General features: G+C 34.7%; 1 protein-coding gene across 2 annotated transcripts in view; it reads right to left on the bottom strand.

The window, feature by feature from the left end:
* Window positions 1-7,116: 7,116 nt before the first annotated feature.
* Window positions 7,117-15,100, bottom strand: part of LOC120354194 — a 58,405-nt gene continuing 50,421 nt past the window's right edge. For both annotated transcript variants that reach the window (XM_039440770.1, XM_039440769.1), the window contains exon 6: window positions 7,117-7,302. In XM_039440770.1, coding sequence (XP_039296704.1) covers window positions 7,128-7,302 — 175 coding nt within the window. In that variant the 3' untranslated portion in view covers window positions 7,117-7,127. The remainder of the gene's footprint in view (window positions 7,303-15,100) is intronic.

Here is a 15,100-nt window from a genome sequence, read left to right as displayed (position 1 = left end):
TTGGCTCTAAAAGATCAACGTGCTCAACAAGGCCATCATATTCACTTGCTCGCACATATTTCTACTTACCTTGCCCTATTACCATAGGTAAGGAAAGTATTGCTCCCCAAAAAATTTAAGGTACCCTAATTTGATGTTTTCTATACGTTTCAAGGTCCCCTGAGTCCAAAAACATGACTTTTGGGTATTGGTCTGTATGTGTGTGTGTATGAGTGTATGCGTCTGTGTACACGATATCTCATCTCCCAATCAACGGAATGACTTGAAATTCGAAACTTAAGGTCCTTACACTATAAGGATCCGACACGAACAATTTCGATCGAATGCGATTCAAGATGTCGGCTAAAATGGCGAAAACGTTGTCAAAAACAGGGTTTCTCGCGATTTGCTCTAAAATGGCTCCAACGATTTTGATGGAATTCATACCCAAAATAGTCATCGATAAGCTCTATCAACTGCCACTAGTCCCATATCTGTGAAAATTTAGAGAGCTCCGCCCCATCAATGCAAAGTTCGATTTTAGATTCCCAATTATCAGGCTTCAGATACAATTTGAACAAAAAAAATCAAGTGGAGTAGATTGAGCATGAAAATCTCTACAATTGAAGTTCAGTAACATTTTCACCTGAGATTGAAAATGAGCTTTAAATTCGAGAAAATTTGATTATTCAATTGCAAATTATTGTTGATTCTATTAAATCATTCACTATGAAGAGATAGCAGACCTCATGTTTTTCTCCAGCGTTATTGCCCTGTCACCAGTTGGCTAAAATCTTAGAATAGTAGACTTGAGATGCGCGGGAACACTAGCGGCAGGTGATCAATTTTCATAACGGCAAGGAAAGTTGTGTGAGTGCCCCACACCAGATTTTCTTGAGAAGTACTGGACCTGGAGTAGTCAACAAAGATGGTGAAGACTCCCCATTTACAGTCCGTCGGCTATGAGTAGCCATTGAAAATAAGTCTGATGAGGAATCAATAACTGATAAGGAACTCACATCCTGACATGGATAAGCAAACACCAAACAAGAATATCCATCAATCATGGACAATAGGTATCGATTCTTGATCCTGGATGAAAGGGAGGGGACTCTTGGAGTCAATGTTCAGTCGCTGAAAAGGCGTAGTTGCCTTGACGAGTCTTCCTTGAAATTTATAAAATCTTGGCTTCACTTCTGCACATGTTTGGCAGGCCGAGGTCATTCTTTTAACTCCATCCAGGGAGTAATTCAAGTTCTTAATCCTAATCCAGTGGACTAAGATTACATTCCAGTTATACCTGGGTGGCAGAGAGATTTGTGAGGCTCAAAAACTTTGACACCATCCCAGCATACTGCATTGACAGGAGATAGAGTGTCTGCTTTATCATTATACTTCCCAGGTTGGTACACAATTTCATATTGATTTGGTGCGGGTTCTAATCGTCACCACATCACTTTATAATTTTTCATCTTGCTTTCATCAAATTCAAACAAAAGAGCTTGTTGATCAGTGTATTATTTGAATTCCTCACAATGAGGAAAGGTCTCCATTCTCTGAGAGCTTCAACAATGACAGCAGCTTTCTTTCTCTACTGCAGAGTACAGTTTCTTAGAGTCGTTTAAGGTTCTTGAGAAGAAAGCAACTGGTTGAATATTTAGACTCAAGGTAGCTGCCACAGCTATGCCTGATGGACCAGTCTTCACCACCAGTGATTCTTGTCCATTTCTTTGAGTAATAAGTGAGTTTGCTATGTCATTTTCAGGACTTTCAAAGTCTTTGATATCTTCAGATGACAATGGAAATGATTCCGCTAGTGTTCAACTTCTAATCCTATCTAAGAATTTATGAATCAATTTTGAATAGTGAGCAAAGAATCTCAATACTCACTTCAATGAAGCCCGATCCTTGGGCACAAGAAGAGAAAGCTGTGGTTGCAGCCGGTCAGGATCAGGTCGGATGGATTTGTGAGAAATCAAATGTCCCAATAACGTAATTGAAGTTTGACTGAACCTGCTCTCATCTCCATTCATTACCTGACCATATTTGTTCAAGAATTTCTCTAGGTTTTTATCATGATCCTCTTGATCCTTTCCACAGACAGTCGAATCATCCAAATAAGCATAAACTCCTTCAAGGTTTTCCTTTTCGATCATACTCTACACTTATTCTTCAGAAAATGATAATAGAGCGTGAAATCACCTCTGTTGATAATCTAAGAGAGTGGGAAAACATTTTTTTTGGTATAGATTGGAACTCAATTATTTCGGAAGTTGATTATATATTTTTTATAAATTTCGAAATAGGTACTCAAAAGTACAAAAAGAGCTTCTAAAGTGACTACAATGTATCTGGAGCTATTGTTCCAATATTTTAACAGTCACTTACTGGAATTTCAACAATTTTGGACTTGTGGTATTTAAGTAACAGTCTTTAGAATAATTGAAGTCCGGTTGTGACTGCAAAGATACATCAAAACTAGTTCACAAGATTTGTCATCTTCAAGGTTTGGTCAGAAAACTCTCGGGTTATCCTAGAAGATTTTGTCTTGAAATTTCACCCCAAGCTAATTTTAGCAATCATTGATACTCATATCATATTCATCCAATACCTGATAGATATTTTTGGGAGATGAAAATGGATTTAGTTTTTTTCAATGGGATATCTGCACACCTTACAATACGAGGACCTCTTTTTCAGAGCTAAATTAATTAGTGCTAAACGCATGTTGAGGAAATATACTAGTAGTTCTGTGAACTGTAGACCTCACGCAGTATCCACAAGTATCTCATTGAAACTATGAACCTTATGGAAATACAGCAATAGACTGACTTCTCCACACATCTGTGTAATCACTTGTCAGCTGATTTTTAATGAATAATTCTATAGTCTGATTTTTACACTTATATTGGCGTATGAAGGAGGCTCCTTTTTTTATATTATCCTTGAGATGCGAAATTTCCAAAAACCTTGTATATACGTCGTGTAAATTTCATGAAAATCTATTACCGCGTTTTGCCGTAAATGCACAACATATAAACATATAAACATATAAACATATAAACATTTGAACATTAAGAAAATTGCCAAACCGTCGACTTGAATCTTAGACCTCACTTCGCTCGATCAATAATTGTAATAAAAAAACTCTTTCTTCCTAAGAAACGAAGAATTCAGCCTCTTATTCAATTCAAAGTAAGTATCTAATCTTGACACAAACCACAGAAGTAATGTAAATCTTCAAGAGTACCGTATCTAACAGTCTCACATGAAAAAAAAACAGAGAGCCTGATTGAAAAATAAAAATAACAATCTGCAGGAAGTTAAAACTTATGCGAGATCGTTCACAAGAGTGACCTATATTCACGAAAAACACTACACAGAATACTACACTAAATATGACAAAGATAATGATTATTATGTTATTATTGCTCTATATTGTTACTGTAAGCTCTCAGGATAATCCTCTTCCGAAAGAGAAAAAAATTTTATGTAATTGAAAAGCTAGAATTGTTCTTACTTCTTTGGACATTGTTTGTGAATTAGTTCTTGAAAAAAGCTGGAAAAATGATTCTGTGTATATATATATTTTTTGTCATTTTTTCATTTTTTTTCTCAGTGTGCCTCTAGACTGAACATACATGCAGGATGTATATTGTTCATTAGATCTTTTTTCTCATTTCTGATGTTCATTGATAATGAATCAGGGAGTGAGTGAGTGAGTGAATTAATCAGTGCCATTTCGCTGTCTTATATAATATATATGGATTGCACTCCTATACAGCATAGAGGAGTACTGCTCTTCTGTCTGGGCTCGCAGCAGACATGTTAAGAAAATTGATACAGTTTCCAATGGAACAATGAGGGAGATTAGTGAGACGTTGAGACCAATAGAGACTGAGTGGTTGCCTGTGCTTAGTAACATCATGCCTCCAGATCTCAGAAGGCTTGAGAAGAAGAATAAGCTAATTTTCCAGTTGCAACACATTCATTAAAATCTCTCAGCCTCTAGAGATTTGGCTAACCCCCCATGAAGGCGCCTCAAGTCAAGAAGATACTTAAGACTTGATGAGTAGGAAGGGAAGTGCGAAGGAGTTATGGAGACTGAGATGGTTGCAGAGAGAGGTTAGGAACAAAGGTCTTGTGGATGACCCCAATGACATTGTCCCTGGCAGACGTAGAGAGTGGTGTGGCCTTAACCGCTTCATGACGCAGGTGGGAAGGTGTGCTGAGCTGATGACAGCATGGGGATACACCTCTGATCCTCTGTGCCAATGTGGATGAATTCAATCAATAAATCACCTAATATATGAGTGTCCACAACACTCCTATCATGGAGGGCTGACAGAAGTTCATGATGCTGGAGAAGATGCATGTCAGTGGCTCCAGAACTTACTAGGTTCTATCAGTATTCAACATATTTATTAAGTGTAACATTTTTTTAACCTTGGCCTATGAATGCATATGCATATACAGAGTGTCCCACCAAGGTTGTAACAGCCGTTGACCATAGATTTTACTCGAAATTTCTGGAAAAAAAATGTTCAGTGAACGCTTTTCCTATCGACCTTACTTTTCGAGATATATCAATTTTTCGATATTTTTAGAATATGCCTACTTCTGGTCATTAAATACCCAATCACTCGAAAACTACTGGTCGGATTTCAATTTCAAGGGTATTGCTGGGAAGAGAAAAACATTCAGAACAAGATTAATGTAATTTTATTGGTTGTAAGATATTTTGTAGTTATTTATTAGGGCTTAAACTTGAAAAAAAATATTCTTCATATCACAAGTGAAATTTCAAACCGTTTCTTCTCGGTTTTCCCCGGGTAGATAATAGTGGTTTCAATATTTCAAAAACTTCTCCATTCCATAAGCCGAATGAGCACCTTAAAAATGAGGAAATTCACGAACAGCATGCATCAAATGGTGATCCTGAGGGTAAAATCACCTGATTTCTCTCTGACAATATTTACAAGTTTTATTCAATATTTCAACATTCTACAATGATTATGACTTTTTCAATAACTTGCATCATTTCCTGTACCATAAATCCTGAATAAGATAACAAGGAGTGTATGTTCCAGCCTATTTTCAGTTTAGTTTTCAGTGCGCTTTCCAGTTAACCTTGATTGAGTACTTGAACATGTTATTGGTATATGAAGATTGTGGATGCAATTCAAGAGAGGCAGAAAGAGTATACAGGAGACGTTTTCCTGATCGAAATCACCCATCTCATAACACGTTTTCAAGATTGACAGATGTCAAGATGGTAAGGGTCTAGGATCAGTTTCAAGGTACGAGAGGCCTGTCCTAATTCCTGAAGCTTATAAGAATCTTATTTAGAAGTATTTCGAGGAGAATCCTTGATCCAGCATCCGGTGGACTGCTGGGATATTGCATGTCTCAAGAATGATAGCTTAAAGAATATTGAAGAACAATAACTTTCGACCATTTCATGATACCCCAGTCCAAGAGTTGAATGAACTTGATACTGTTCTGAGGATGCAGTTTTGCCGTTGGATATTAGCACGAGATTGTATTACAAACAGATCAAAGATGAAAGTACGTTCACAAGAACTGGTTCTGTAAATTTCCATAATAACTTTTTCACATACATGGATCTTTCATTGTACCTGCAAGAATAAATGGTGAATTTCTTATGGACTTTCTGACCAATGAGCTTCACGAATTGATAGAAGACGTGCCTCTCAATTTAAGGCAGAATATGTTGCTCCAGTTGGATGGCTGCCTCCCTCATTCTGCTAGAGATGTCCATGGGTGGCTCAATAACAATTATGCTGGACAATGGATTTGCCGAGGCGGGCCCGTAAGTTGGCCACCACGCTCAGCTGATCTTGCTCCAATAAGCTTCTTCCTTTAGGGGGTTGTGAAAATTATAAAGTTTACAGAGAACCTACGGAGACAAGGGAGGGACTGATTCTCAGAATTCGATTGACCTTCAAAGTAATCAAGAGACAGGCAACTCGAAGCTTGATGAACGACAGAAGAAGTTGTTCGAGGAGAAATGGAGGCTATTTTGAATTCCTGTAAGCAGTAAGCATGACATGTAACTTGATCATCATCTGAATGATTGCCATTTGTTTTTTTTTTTAATTATGTCACTCATCTACCTCCAATTATTATCCTTTGAATAAATCTTGTTGGATCTTGTAAAAGTGCATGATTAATATTTTATATGGGATTTGGGCTATATGCTACAGAAAATAATGCAATAATCAGGTGATTTCACCCTTAGGGAAATAATGCAAGTTATTGAAAAAGTCATATTATTGTAGAATGTTGAAATTCTGATTTAGACTTATGAATATTGTCAGAGAAAAATTAGGTGATTTCACCCTGGGATCACCACTTGCTGTTTGTGAATCTCCTCATTTTGAAGGTGTTCATTCCAGATATCAGCAGTTTTGAACACTTTATCATGGAACTCACCTTCTCGAATTCATAATCATATGAAAGCTTATGAAATAGAGAAGTTTCTAAAATATTGAAACCATTATAATCACCCAGAGAAAAACCGAGAAAAAACGGTTTGGAATTTCACTTTGAATTTGGAGAACAGCATTTTTTCTAGTTTAAGCCCTATTACTAAATAAACTACAAAATATCTCAGCATCAATAAAATCACATTAATCTTGTTTGAAATGTTTTATTCTTTCTAACAATACCCTTGAAATTGAAATTCAACCATTAGTTTGCGAGTTATTGAGTATTTAATGACCAGAGGTAGGCATATTCTAAAAATATAAAAAATCCATATATCTCAAAAACTAAGGTCGATAGGAAAAAAGTTCACTGAACACTTTTTGTCAGAAATTTCGAGAAGGATCTATGGTAGACGGCTGTTACAACCTTGAAGGGACACTGTATATGAATTGAGAAATAATTTGTTCATCCATTGGATCCTCTCTTTTGAACCTCCAAGTATAATATTTGTGCATTTCATGCCTACTATAGGAACTGTTATTTAATTTCTATTCAATATTCTACAATAATACCGATTTTTTTGTCTCAAGGCCCCCCTGTTGGAGGAGACAAATAGAAATGATAATGTGAGACAAAATAATCAATCATTCTCTAGTTCGCTAGCATTGATTTGGGAATATATCCCACTTTCAGATTACTTACTTCAATTTTTCAGTTGACAGTCCCAATTCCTTAGAGCTCTTTCCAATTCTCATAATCCTCTTTCCTTCCCACTCTCTCGATGACTGATCTCCAGGCAAATGGAGCTCATATTCTCTTCTTTCATTGCCATTGGGAAAGTACTCTCGTGTTGTCTCATCTATGTACACAGGGCTATTCAAAAAAACATCATCTGTTAGATAATAGTTATTTGTATGATCTAGAGTGGATGTGCAGCTCTGAAGCACATAGTTGAGGGAGGAAAAGCACTGCCCACTTATGATGTAGACAACATTTTTCCTCCAGCTACATTCATGAAAATTGAAAATAAAGTTTCCAAACTCATGAAATATAACCTGAAAAGTTGACACCATGTTAACTGGGGAGTAAGCCGTTTTCCTGTTGACAATTGATTCTGTCAGAGCAGGCTCAGCTGTTTGGAAGTGATGCAAGACCCTAAGGTCCGCCGAATTCGATGTGGTCAATAATGTAGTCTCAATTCTAGTGGATCGAGGGTCTTGGGAATGAGAACATAGTTGAATGGTTGACTACCGTAATCTGGGGTGAAATGGATCGGGTGGGGTGAAGTGGATCACATGTGTTCCACTTTCATTTCTGTCATCTGCTATGTCATAGATAGCTTGATATGTAAAAACAAAAAATGTTCATTATTCATAGTGATATAGCCTATTTGAATTCTGAAAAAAAATCGTAAAAAAAATGCTTGTGGTTCAAAAAAAAATTATTTGGAGACATTAATATTAACAGAAAACAGAAGAGGTAAAAACAAACAGCTGGTGATGCCAATCGGTAAGATTTTCAATCTCTTTGTAACCTGCAATCGACTCTCTGAATAGATCTGGATAGTTTCCCCCTATCGATAGATTGATACTCGATTATCAAAATGAATAGAGTCGATCTAAAGCTAAAAGCGTCACCCGCCGGGGTGTAGTGGATCAGTTTCCCAATATCGATTATTGCTCGTGTCAAGTCGATAACCTATTAGAGTCAGTATCAGTTCAGTAAATGTGTTTTCCTACAGTTACCTTGAAAAGTGGCCATTCCTGTACTGATTACAGAACGCAAAGAAACACTTTTCCGCTCTAGTGCGGATAAAATTTTTTCTGCACTCCAGATTTGCAACATAGCAACACAAAACAGTTAGTAGGTTATATGGAGCACCAGTGCAGGAAAATCAAAATTGAGTTGGTAACTGCACTGACTGGGCTGCTATAGTGAGGTCCACGTTATAATGGCAGTGGACAACAGTGGATGACAGCGACAGCCACCACATTCAGCACACAGCCGCCTTCATTCAATTTTTTAATAAATTAAGGTTTTTATTAATAACAGCATCACACACACAAACATTTGTTGGATTTCAGGGAATTTTACTCATAATTACCCACTTTTCATAATTATCCAATGGTAACTGTAGGAAAAATTTAATGTGAAATATGTGCGCAAAGTTCCTCTGCTGCACTCAAGAAACCATTCCGCCCTCGCCTACGGCTCGGGCGTAAATGTTTCTTTCAGTGCAGCGAACTGTCACTTTGCGCACTAGTTGCACAAATAACTATTGTATATGAGTTGGAATTGTTTACAGTTCTCATGAAGTGACTTAAAATGCCACGAAAATACGTAAAAAAATTGGACTTGAAGGCAAACGAAATTATAAGGATAATGACTGTGATTTTTCAAAAGAAAATCCAAAAAGACTCAATGTTTTATTTCTATTTGTATATTTTATTGATATGTTAAATTAATTTTCTGCTTTTCTAGCTAGTTCAATTCTTATTTATCCATGCAGTAAATCGTTTCAATTCAATTCTTATTTTTTCATGTATGTTATTGTATGTTTTATTGATTGATATGTTTTATTGATATGTTTCACTAATGTTCTGCTATTTCAGCTAGTTTAAATAATTTTTATTTATAAATGCAGTGGATTGTTTCATTTAAATTCTCATTTTCAATAGAGCTCTTTTAATAGAAGTAGAGAATAATGAACAGAGTACAATATATTCTTCATGTGTCTGATAAAATTAACTTGTCTTTAAGAGAACAAAAATTAACTTGTCTTTAAGAGAACAAAATGTATGAGGTCACATTTCATATTGTGGTGGGGGATATCAAGTACTTATCCAGGATAGGTGATTATCTAGTCCAGTGTCCAAAGGAATGACAGATGATATTTTTGATATTTGATATTTATTCATTACTTCTGACATTGCAAGGTCTGACAAAACCTTTCACAAACACTGAAGCTGCGTTTACACCGGAGTTAATAACACAAGTATTCACAATTTTTGTTATCAACTGATGTTAATAACAGAAGTTAATAACATCATGTTGAGTTGCGTTTATACCAGAGTTGATAACATGAGTTATTAATAAAAAGTTGTCAACTTGACTGAATCGACAAAAAATTCTCTTGAAAAAAGTTGATAACTCGTGTTTTCAACAGAAAATTACTTATTATTAACAAGATTCATGTTGTCCATCGTCAGTCGGTAACATTTGTTAATAACAAGTTACTATCTTCCCGCAACCCCCTCGCCAAGCATCCCTGCCCTACATCTACAGCTGTTCCCTAATAACTACAGCTGCAGACGAAACACGTGATAAAGTTATTAACTTTTGTTGATAACAAAACTAGCAGCGAAAAGAAAATGTTATTAACTTATGTTCAAAACTTTTGTTTTAAACTCTGGTTTAAACGCATTATAATTTATTTACATTAGATCAGATGCAGATCATTATTTTAATGATCTAATCACACACATGTTTCAATTCAAATTTGGAGACAATTTATTCCAGTCAAGTTAATAACTTTTTGTTAATAAATTGTGTTATCAACTCCCGTGTAAATGCAGCTAAATAATACTAACAACATCTGAATAATCAATTTGATTAGCTGATGGAAAATGTTAGTGATATTTTGAATAACATGAAATATCCATGAATATGTTTGAACCTTCAATGATAGTCTGTGATGGAGTATAGCATACAAATATATTTTATAAGCTGATCATATCTCTGGTTAAGGTATTGGATATAGTTGCCTGTAATACAATCATTCAACTCCAATGTAAGCTTGTGAAATCGAGATGTTTCCTATGTGATTCAAATGAGAAAACTTTCATAACCATCCTGGAAAACTCACTTTATGTCTCTATTACAAAAAGGAATTCTCCTAATTATGTTTTTCCTTTTTCTTCTTCTTCTTTCATCTGAAGATATCGTCCAACATCAACCAAAAAGCTCAATAGAAAGAGGAGGAAGAGGATGATGCAAGAAGGATAGAAAGAAGAAGAATAAAAAAAGATTATTAATTTAACCCTCAACTACACCCTAAGCGGCATAGCGTACCGCACTACTGCATATTTGTACTTTTGAGGTGGCTGCAATGGATGCCATTTTCCAATGCTGCCACGTTTTCGTTCATCATACGTTTCCGTAGTGGATGAGGGTTGGTAGGAGTGTGTGCGCGTTCTCTTCAGTGTTAAGAGAAATCAACTTCACAATTGCACTCAATAATCTTATCTTCTCATCATATCATTTTTATTCTATGTTTTTTCATTGCTAAAGTTGATAACCACTTCTCTACATATGATATCATTATCATTTTGTATTTCCAAAAAAGCTTGTTTCCTCTGCTAAATCAACAATTAGATGGTAAAATATACAATTTTCTCAATTCCCATTTGAATAATCATTGAGAATATCAAGGACTAGCTGTCAGGCTTGATTTGTTCGCCATATCCATCAAGCCAGTGGGCCACCCCCTAGACCCCCGACTGTATCATCCAAAAATGAGATCAGCGAGCTCGCTTCGCTCACCTGCATTTTTCATTTAAGCACGCTTCATCCCATCAGAAAGTCAAAGTACTGAGAAACCAAGAAAAGCTAAGAAAAACGTTGGAAAAACGCTGATTTAGGCATAGCTTTGATGAAATATTAAAGTCACCTCACCACAAAATTTTTAGACCTAGACCTCTGTACCAAATTTGAACATTTTATTTCTACAAGTTAATAGAAGAAGTGATAAAATGCAAAAAACCGCTAATTTTGGGCGTATCTTTTGCGTTATTTCAAATTCCTTCCAACACAGGATTATTACACCCCAGCTGAGCTTCTGTAGTAAATTTAAACATTCTCTGTTAATTTGTTCTCAATAGAGCTGAGAAAGCGAAAAAAAAATGCTTTATGAATGCAGATTTTGGGCATATCTTTGGCTTTATTTTAAATTCCTTCTAACACAACATCACTACACCTCAGCTGATGAACTCCTGAAGTAAATTTGAACAATTTCTGTTCATTTGTTTTCGATAAATCTGAGAAAAAGCAGAAAAATGCTAATTTTGGGCATATTTCTGGTGTTATTGCAAGTTCCTTCTAACACAACATTATCACACCCAAGCTAAGCTTCTGTATTATATTTGAACATTTTCTGTTCATTTGTTTTTGATAAAGCTGAGAAAACGCTAAAAATGCTGGAAAAATGCACATTTTGGGCTTATCTTTGAAAATTTTTCCAAATCCGTCCTTAGTGCGCCTCTTAAGGGCCGACTGAATATACCTACCAAATTTGAACGTTTTTGGTATTGTAGATTTTTAGTTCTGGGAGATGATACAAGTGAAATACCGGTAGTTGATTCATTCTCATTCGATCCACATAACATATAAGCAATAAAAACCTATTGAATTTTTCTCATACTTATATAAAAAGCCTGAATAAAAACTTTGAAGAATTGTTTCATTATTTAGGAAATATAAACTTCAAATTTCATATTATTGCCTTATCAGAAACGTGGATTACGGATGATGCTCATTTCACTTACGGCCTTGAAGGATATAATGTTGTACAGAATAAAAGTAAACATTCAAAGTGTGATGGGATATGTTTATTTGTTGATAAAAATTTTCATTTTGAAATAATTGATTTGGATATCGAAGAATCGAATTCAATCTGTAAAGCTTGTTCAATTGATACCGTAACATCAAATAATACAATAATTTAAATTTATCGCTCTCCAGCTACCAACATTAATAATTTCATTTCAAGTCTAGACGCTTGTTTGAACAGAATGAAGGACACTACCAATGTAATTTTTATGGGCGATATAAAACTTAATATTTTAGAAAACAATAGTTTAACAAGTGAGTACTTGAGTACTCTGCATATCAACGGATTTAAATCCTACATTATAATAAGCCGACAAGGTTAGTGAATGGAAATGGTACCTGCATAGACCACATATTTTTCAAGAAGGGGGAAACAATAGAGACCTGCAGCGTGGCGTGATTATTAAGACTAACATAACAGACCATTACAGTGTTTCACTGCACTTGAGTGGAGCCTTAAAAAATAACGCGGTAGCAGGGGAATTATTGACCAAAACTGTAACTGACGTTGACGGATTAATAGCTGACTTACAGGTTGAAAACTGGTCTGATATTTACAACACCGACAATATCGATGCAATGGTTAGCAATTTCATAGAAAAATTAACACAACTCACGAATAAAAGAACAAAAACAATCAGATTAAGTGAAAAAACAAACCAGTAAAAAAATGGATAACACCCAGTCTAGCCAATGCAATCCGAGAAAGAGACAAATTGCACAGGAAAATCTCACGACAGCCAAACAATATTGAATTGCAAACCCGCTACAAAAACTACCGGAATACTTTAAATAATTCAATAAAAAAGGCAAAAATAGATTATTTTAATGATAAGTTTGATGAACATAGGAATAACGTCAAGAAAACTAGGGAATACATTAACGAGCTGCTGGAAATGAAGAAAAAAACAAAAGAAATAAGCCTAGATGCAGATATACTCAACGATTACTTTGCTAATGTGGGTGTATCATTTGCCAGAAAAAATTCAGGAAATGTAAGTGATATCCCAGTTCCTCGACTGCTATCAAATTCATGTCAACACAGTATCTTTCTCAACCCCACAAACTCAAACGAAATAATGTCAATTATAAATCACTTGAAAAACAAATCTACACCAGGACCAGATAACTTCACAGGACCTTTCATAAAAAAAAAATTCTCACTACATAACTGGACCCTTAGAACATAATTATATTCAACAAATGTTTAAATAAAGGATATTTCCCCAAAAAAATCAGAGAAGCCAGAATCATCCCAATACCTAAAACCGGAGATTTGAAAAAAACACAAAATTATAGACCGATAAGCTTGATAAGTAACCTTTCCAAAATATTAGAAAAAATCATAAAAACAGAATTATGAGTTTCTTAGAGAAAGAAAATATAATAAATGAGAAGCAATTTGGTTTTCAAAAAAATAAGTCTACAAATAAAGATGCAGTCATCCACTTGATCAAAATCATTTTTGACAATTTTAATGGCAATAGAAAAACTCTTGCAGTGTTCATGGATCTATCGAAAGCTTTTGATACAATACCTCACAATAAATTATCAAACAAATTAGATAGGGCTCGAATTAGAGGTGCAGCAAATGATTTATTTTCTTCATATATGACTGAAAGGAAACAATACCTACATCTTAAGGGTCAAACTGATATTAAATATATGTCAGGTTTGGGCTTGCCTCAATAAGGTTCTGTGCTATCACCAATTCTTTTTTTGTTGTATGTGAATGACCTACTCAAACTAAACCTCCAAGATAGCACCACTCTATCTTTTGCAGATGACACTGTATTGATCTTCAGCGGTAAACGCTGGGAATAAACTTTCATTATAGCCAATAGAGTCCCAATAATTGTTAGAGAATGGCTTCAAGATCACATCCTGACTTTAAACGCTGACAAAACTAGGTATATCACCTTTTCACCCAATATAACTGGACAACCAGCAACAGATTTGAATCTTAAAATAGGAAGAACAAATAATAACAATGAAAACATTACAGATAATACAGAAGTACAAGAAACATTAGAAAGGGTTCACACAATTGAAAATCTTGGTATAATATTGGATCAACATATAAAATGGAACAAACACATAGATTATTTGTGCTCAAAGTTGAAATACCTCATTCACATTTTTTACAAAATGAATAAAATAAAAAACATAGACATTATACGGAAAATTTACTTTGCATACGCTCACTCATGATTTCAATATATTAATGAAATATGGGGAGCTACATCTGAAGAAATTATTTATCTTACAAAAACATAATATTATAAGAGCAGCATTAGGAAGACCTCGACTAGTGAGGAAAATTTTTCTTAAATTTAAGATCCCTACAATAAAACAGAATTATATTAAAAATAAGAATAAGAAAAATAAGAATGAATCTAATTTTCCTGCACACATTACACCCCATAACACACGTCCTAACAATAGATTCAACACAGAACTCATTAAGCTAACGATATGCAGGCATCAATTTATATATTATTGCAGCTACGGTACATTATGAATAAAATTCCAAACGATTTTATAGATAAACAAATGACACGTAATTTAAGCAATAGCATAGATTATTGGATTTATTTATTCTTATGGCTTTTATTGACAGAGAGATCCTTTTGGTTGTTCTGCCTTGCCGTATTACCCAATGTCATTTTCTATTAACACTCAAGTTTTATAGGTTATGTATTGGGTTCTTCATGTTTTCTCACTGAAAATTTGCACTTTGAAATCCTGAGTTTTCAATTTATAAAATTTAAAATCAATAAAAATCATTTCTAAACACAAACTCACATTTAAAAAACAAACAAATATTATTGGATTGAGCATAGCATATTCTTCAAACCAGTTGTATAAAATATAATATTGTATCCAACAAGCATTGTTACTAAAAACATTGAGCTATGGTTTTTCCATTTTCACGTTCTTGAACCAGGTAATGTAAATGTTCCCACATCATCTTACAGGATTTTTTAAAAATTTTATTGTTTTATGTATTCCTTTTGAGAAAGATTCATTTGATGATGGCCTCAAGACGTCACAGCGGTTAATT

The sequence above is a fragment of the Nilaparvata lugens genome, chromosome 14, assembly GCF_014356525.2.
Source record: "Nilaparvata lugens isolate BPH chromosome 14, ASM1435652v1, whole genome shotgun sequence".
In the NCBI taxonomy this organism is placed as follows: domain Eukaryota; kingdom Metazoa; phylum Arthropoda; class Insecta; order Hemiptera; family Delphacidae; genus Nilaparvata; species Nilaparvata lugens.
The sequence above is the reverse complement of the archived record's forward strand: the minus strand, read 5'-3'. Positions and strand labels throughout refer to the sequence as shown.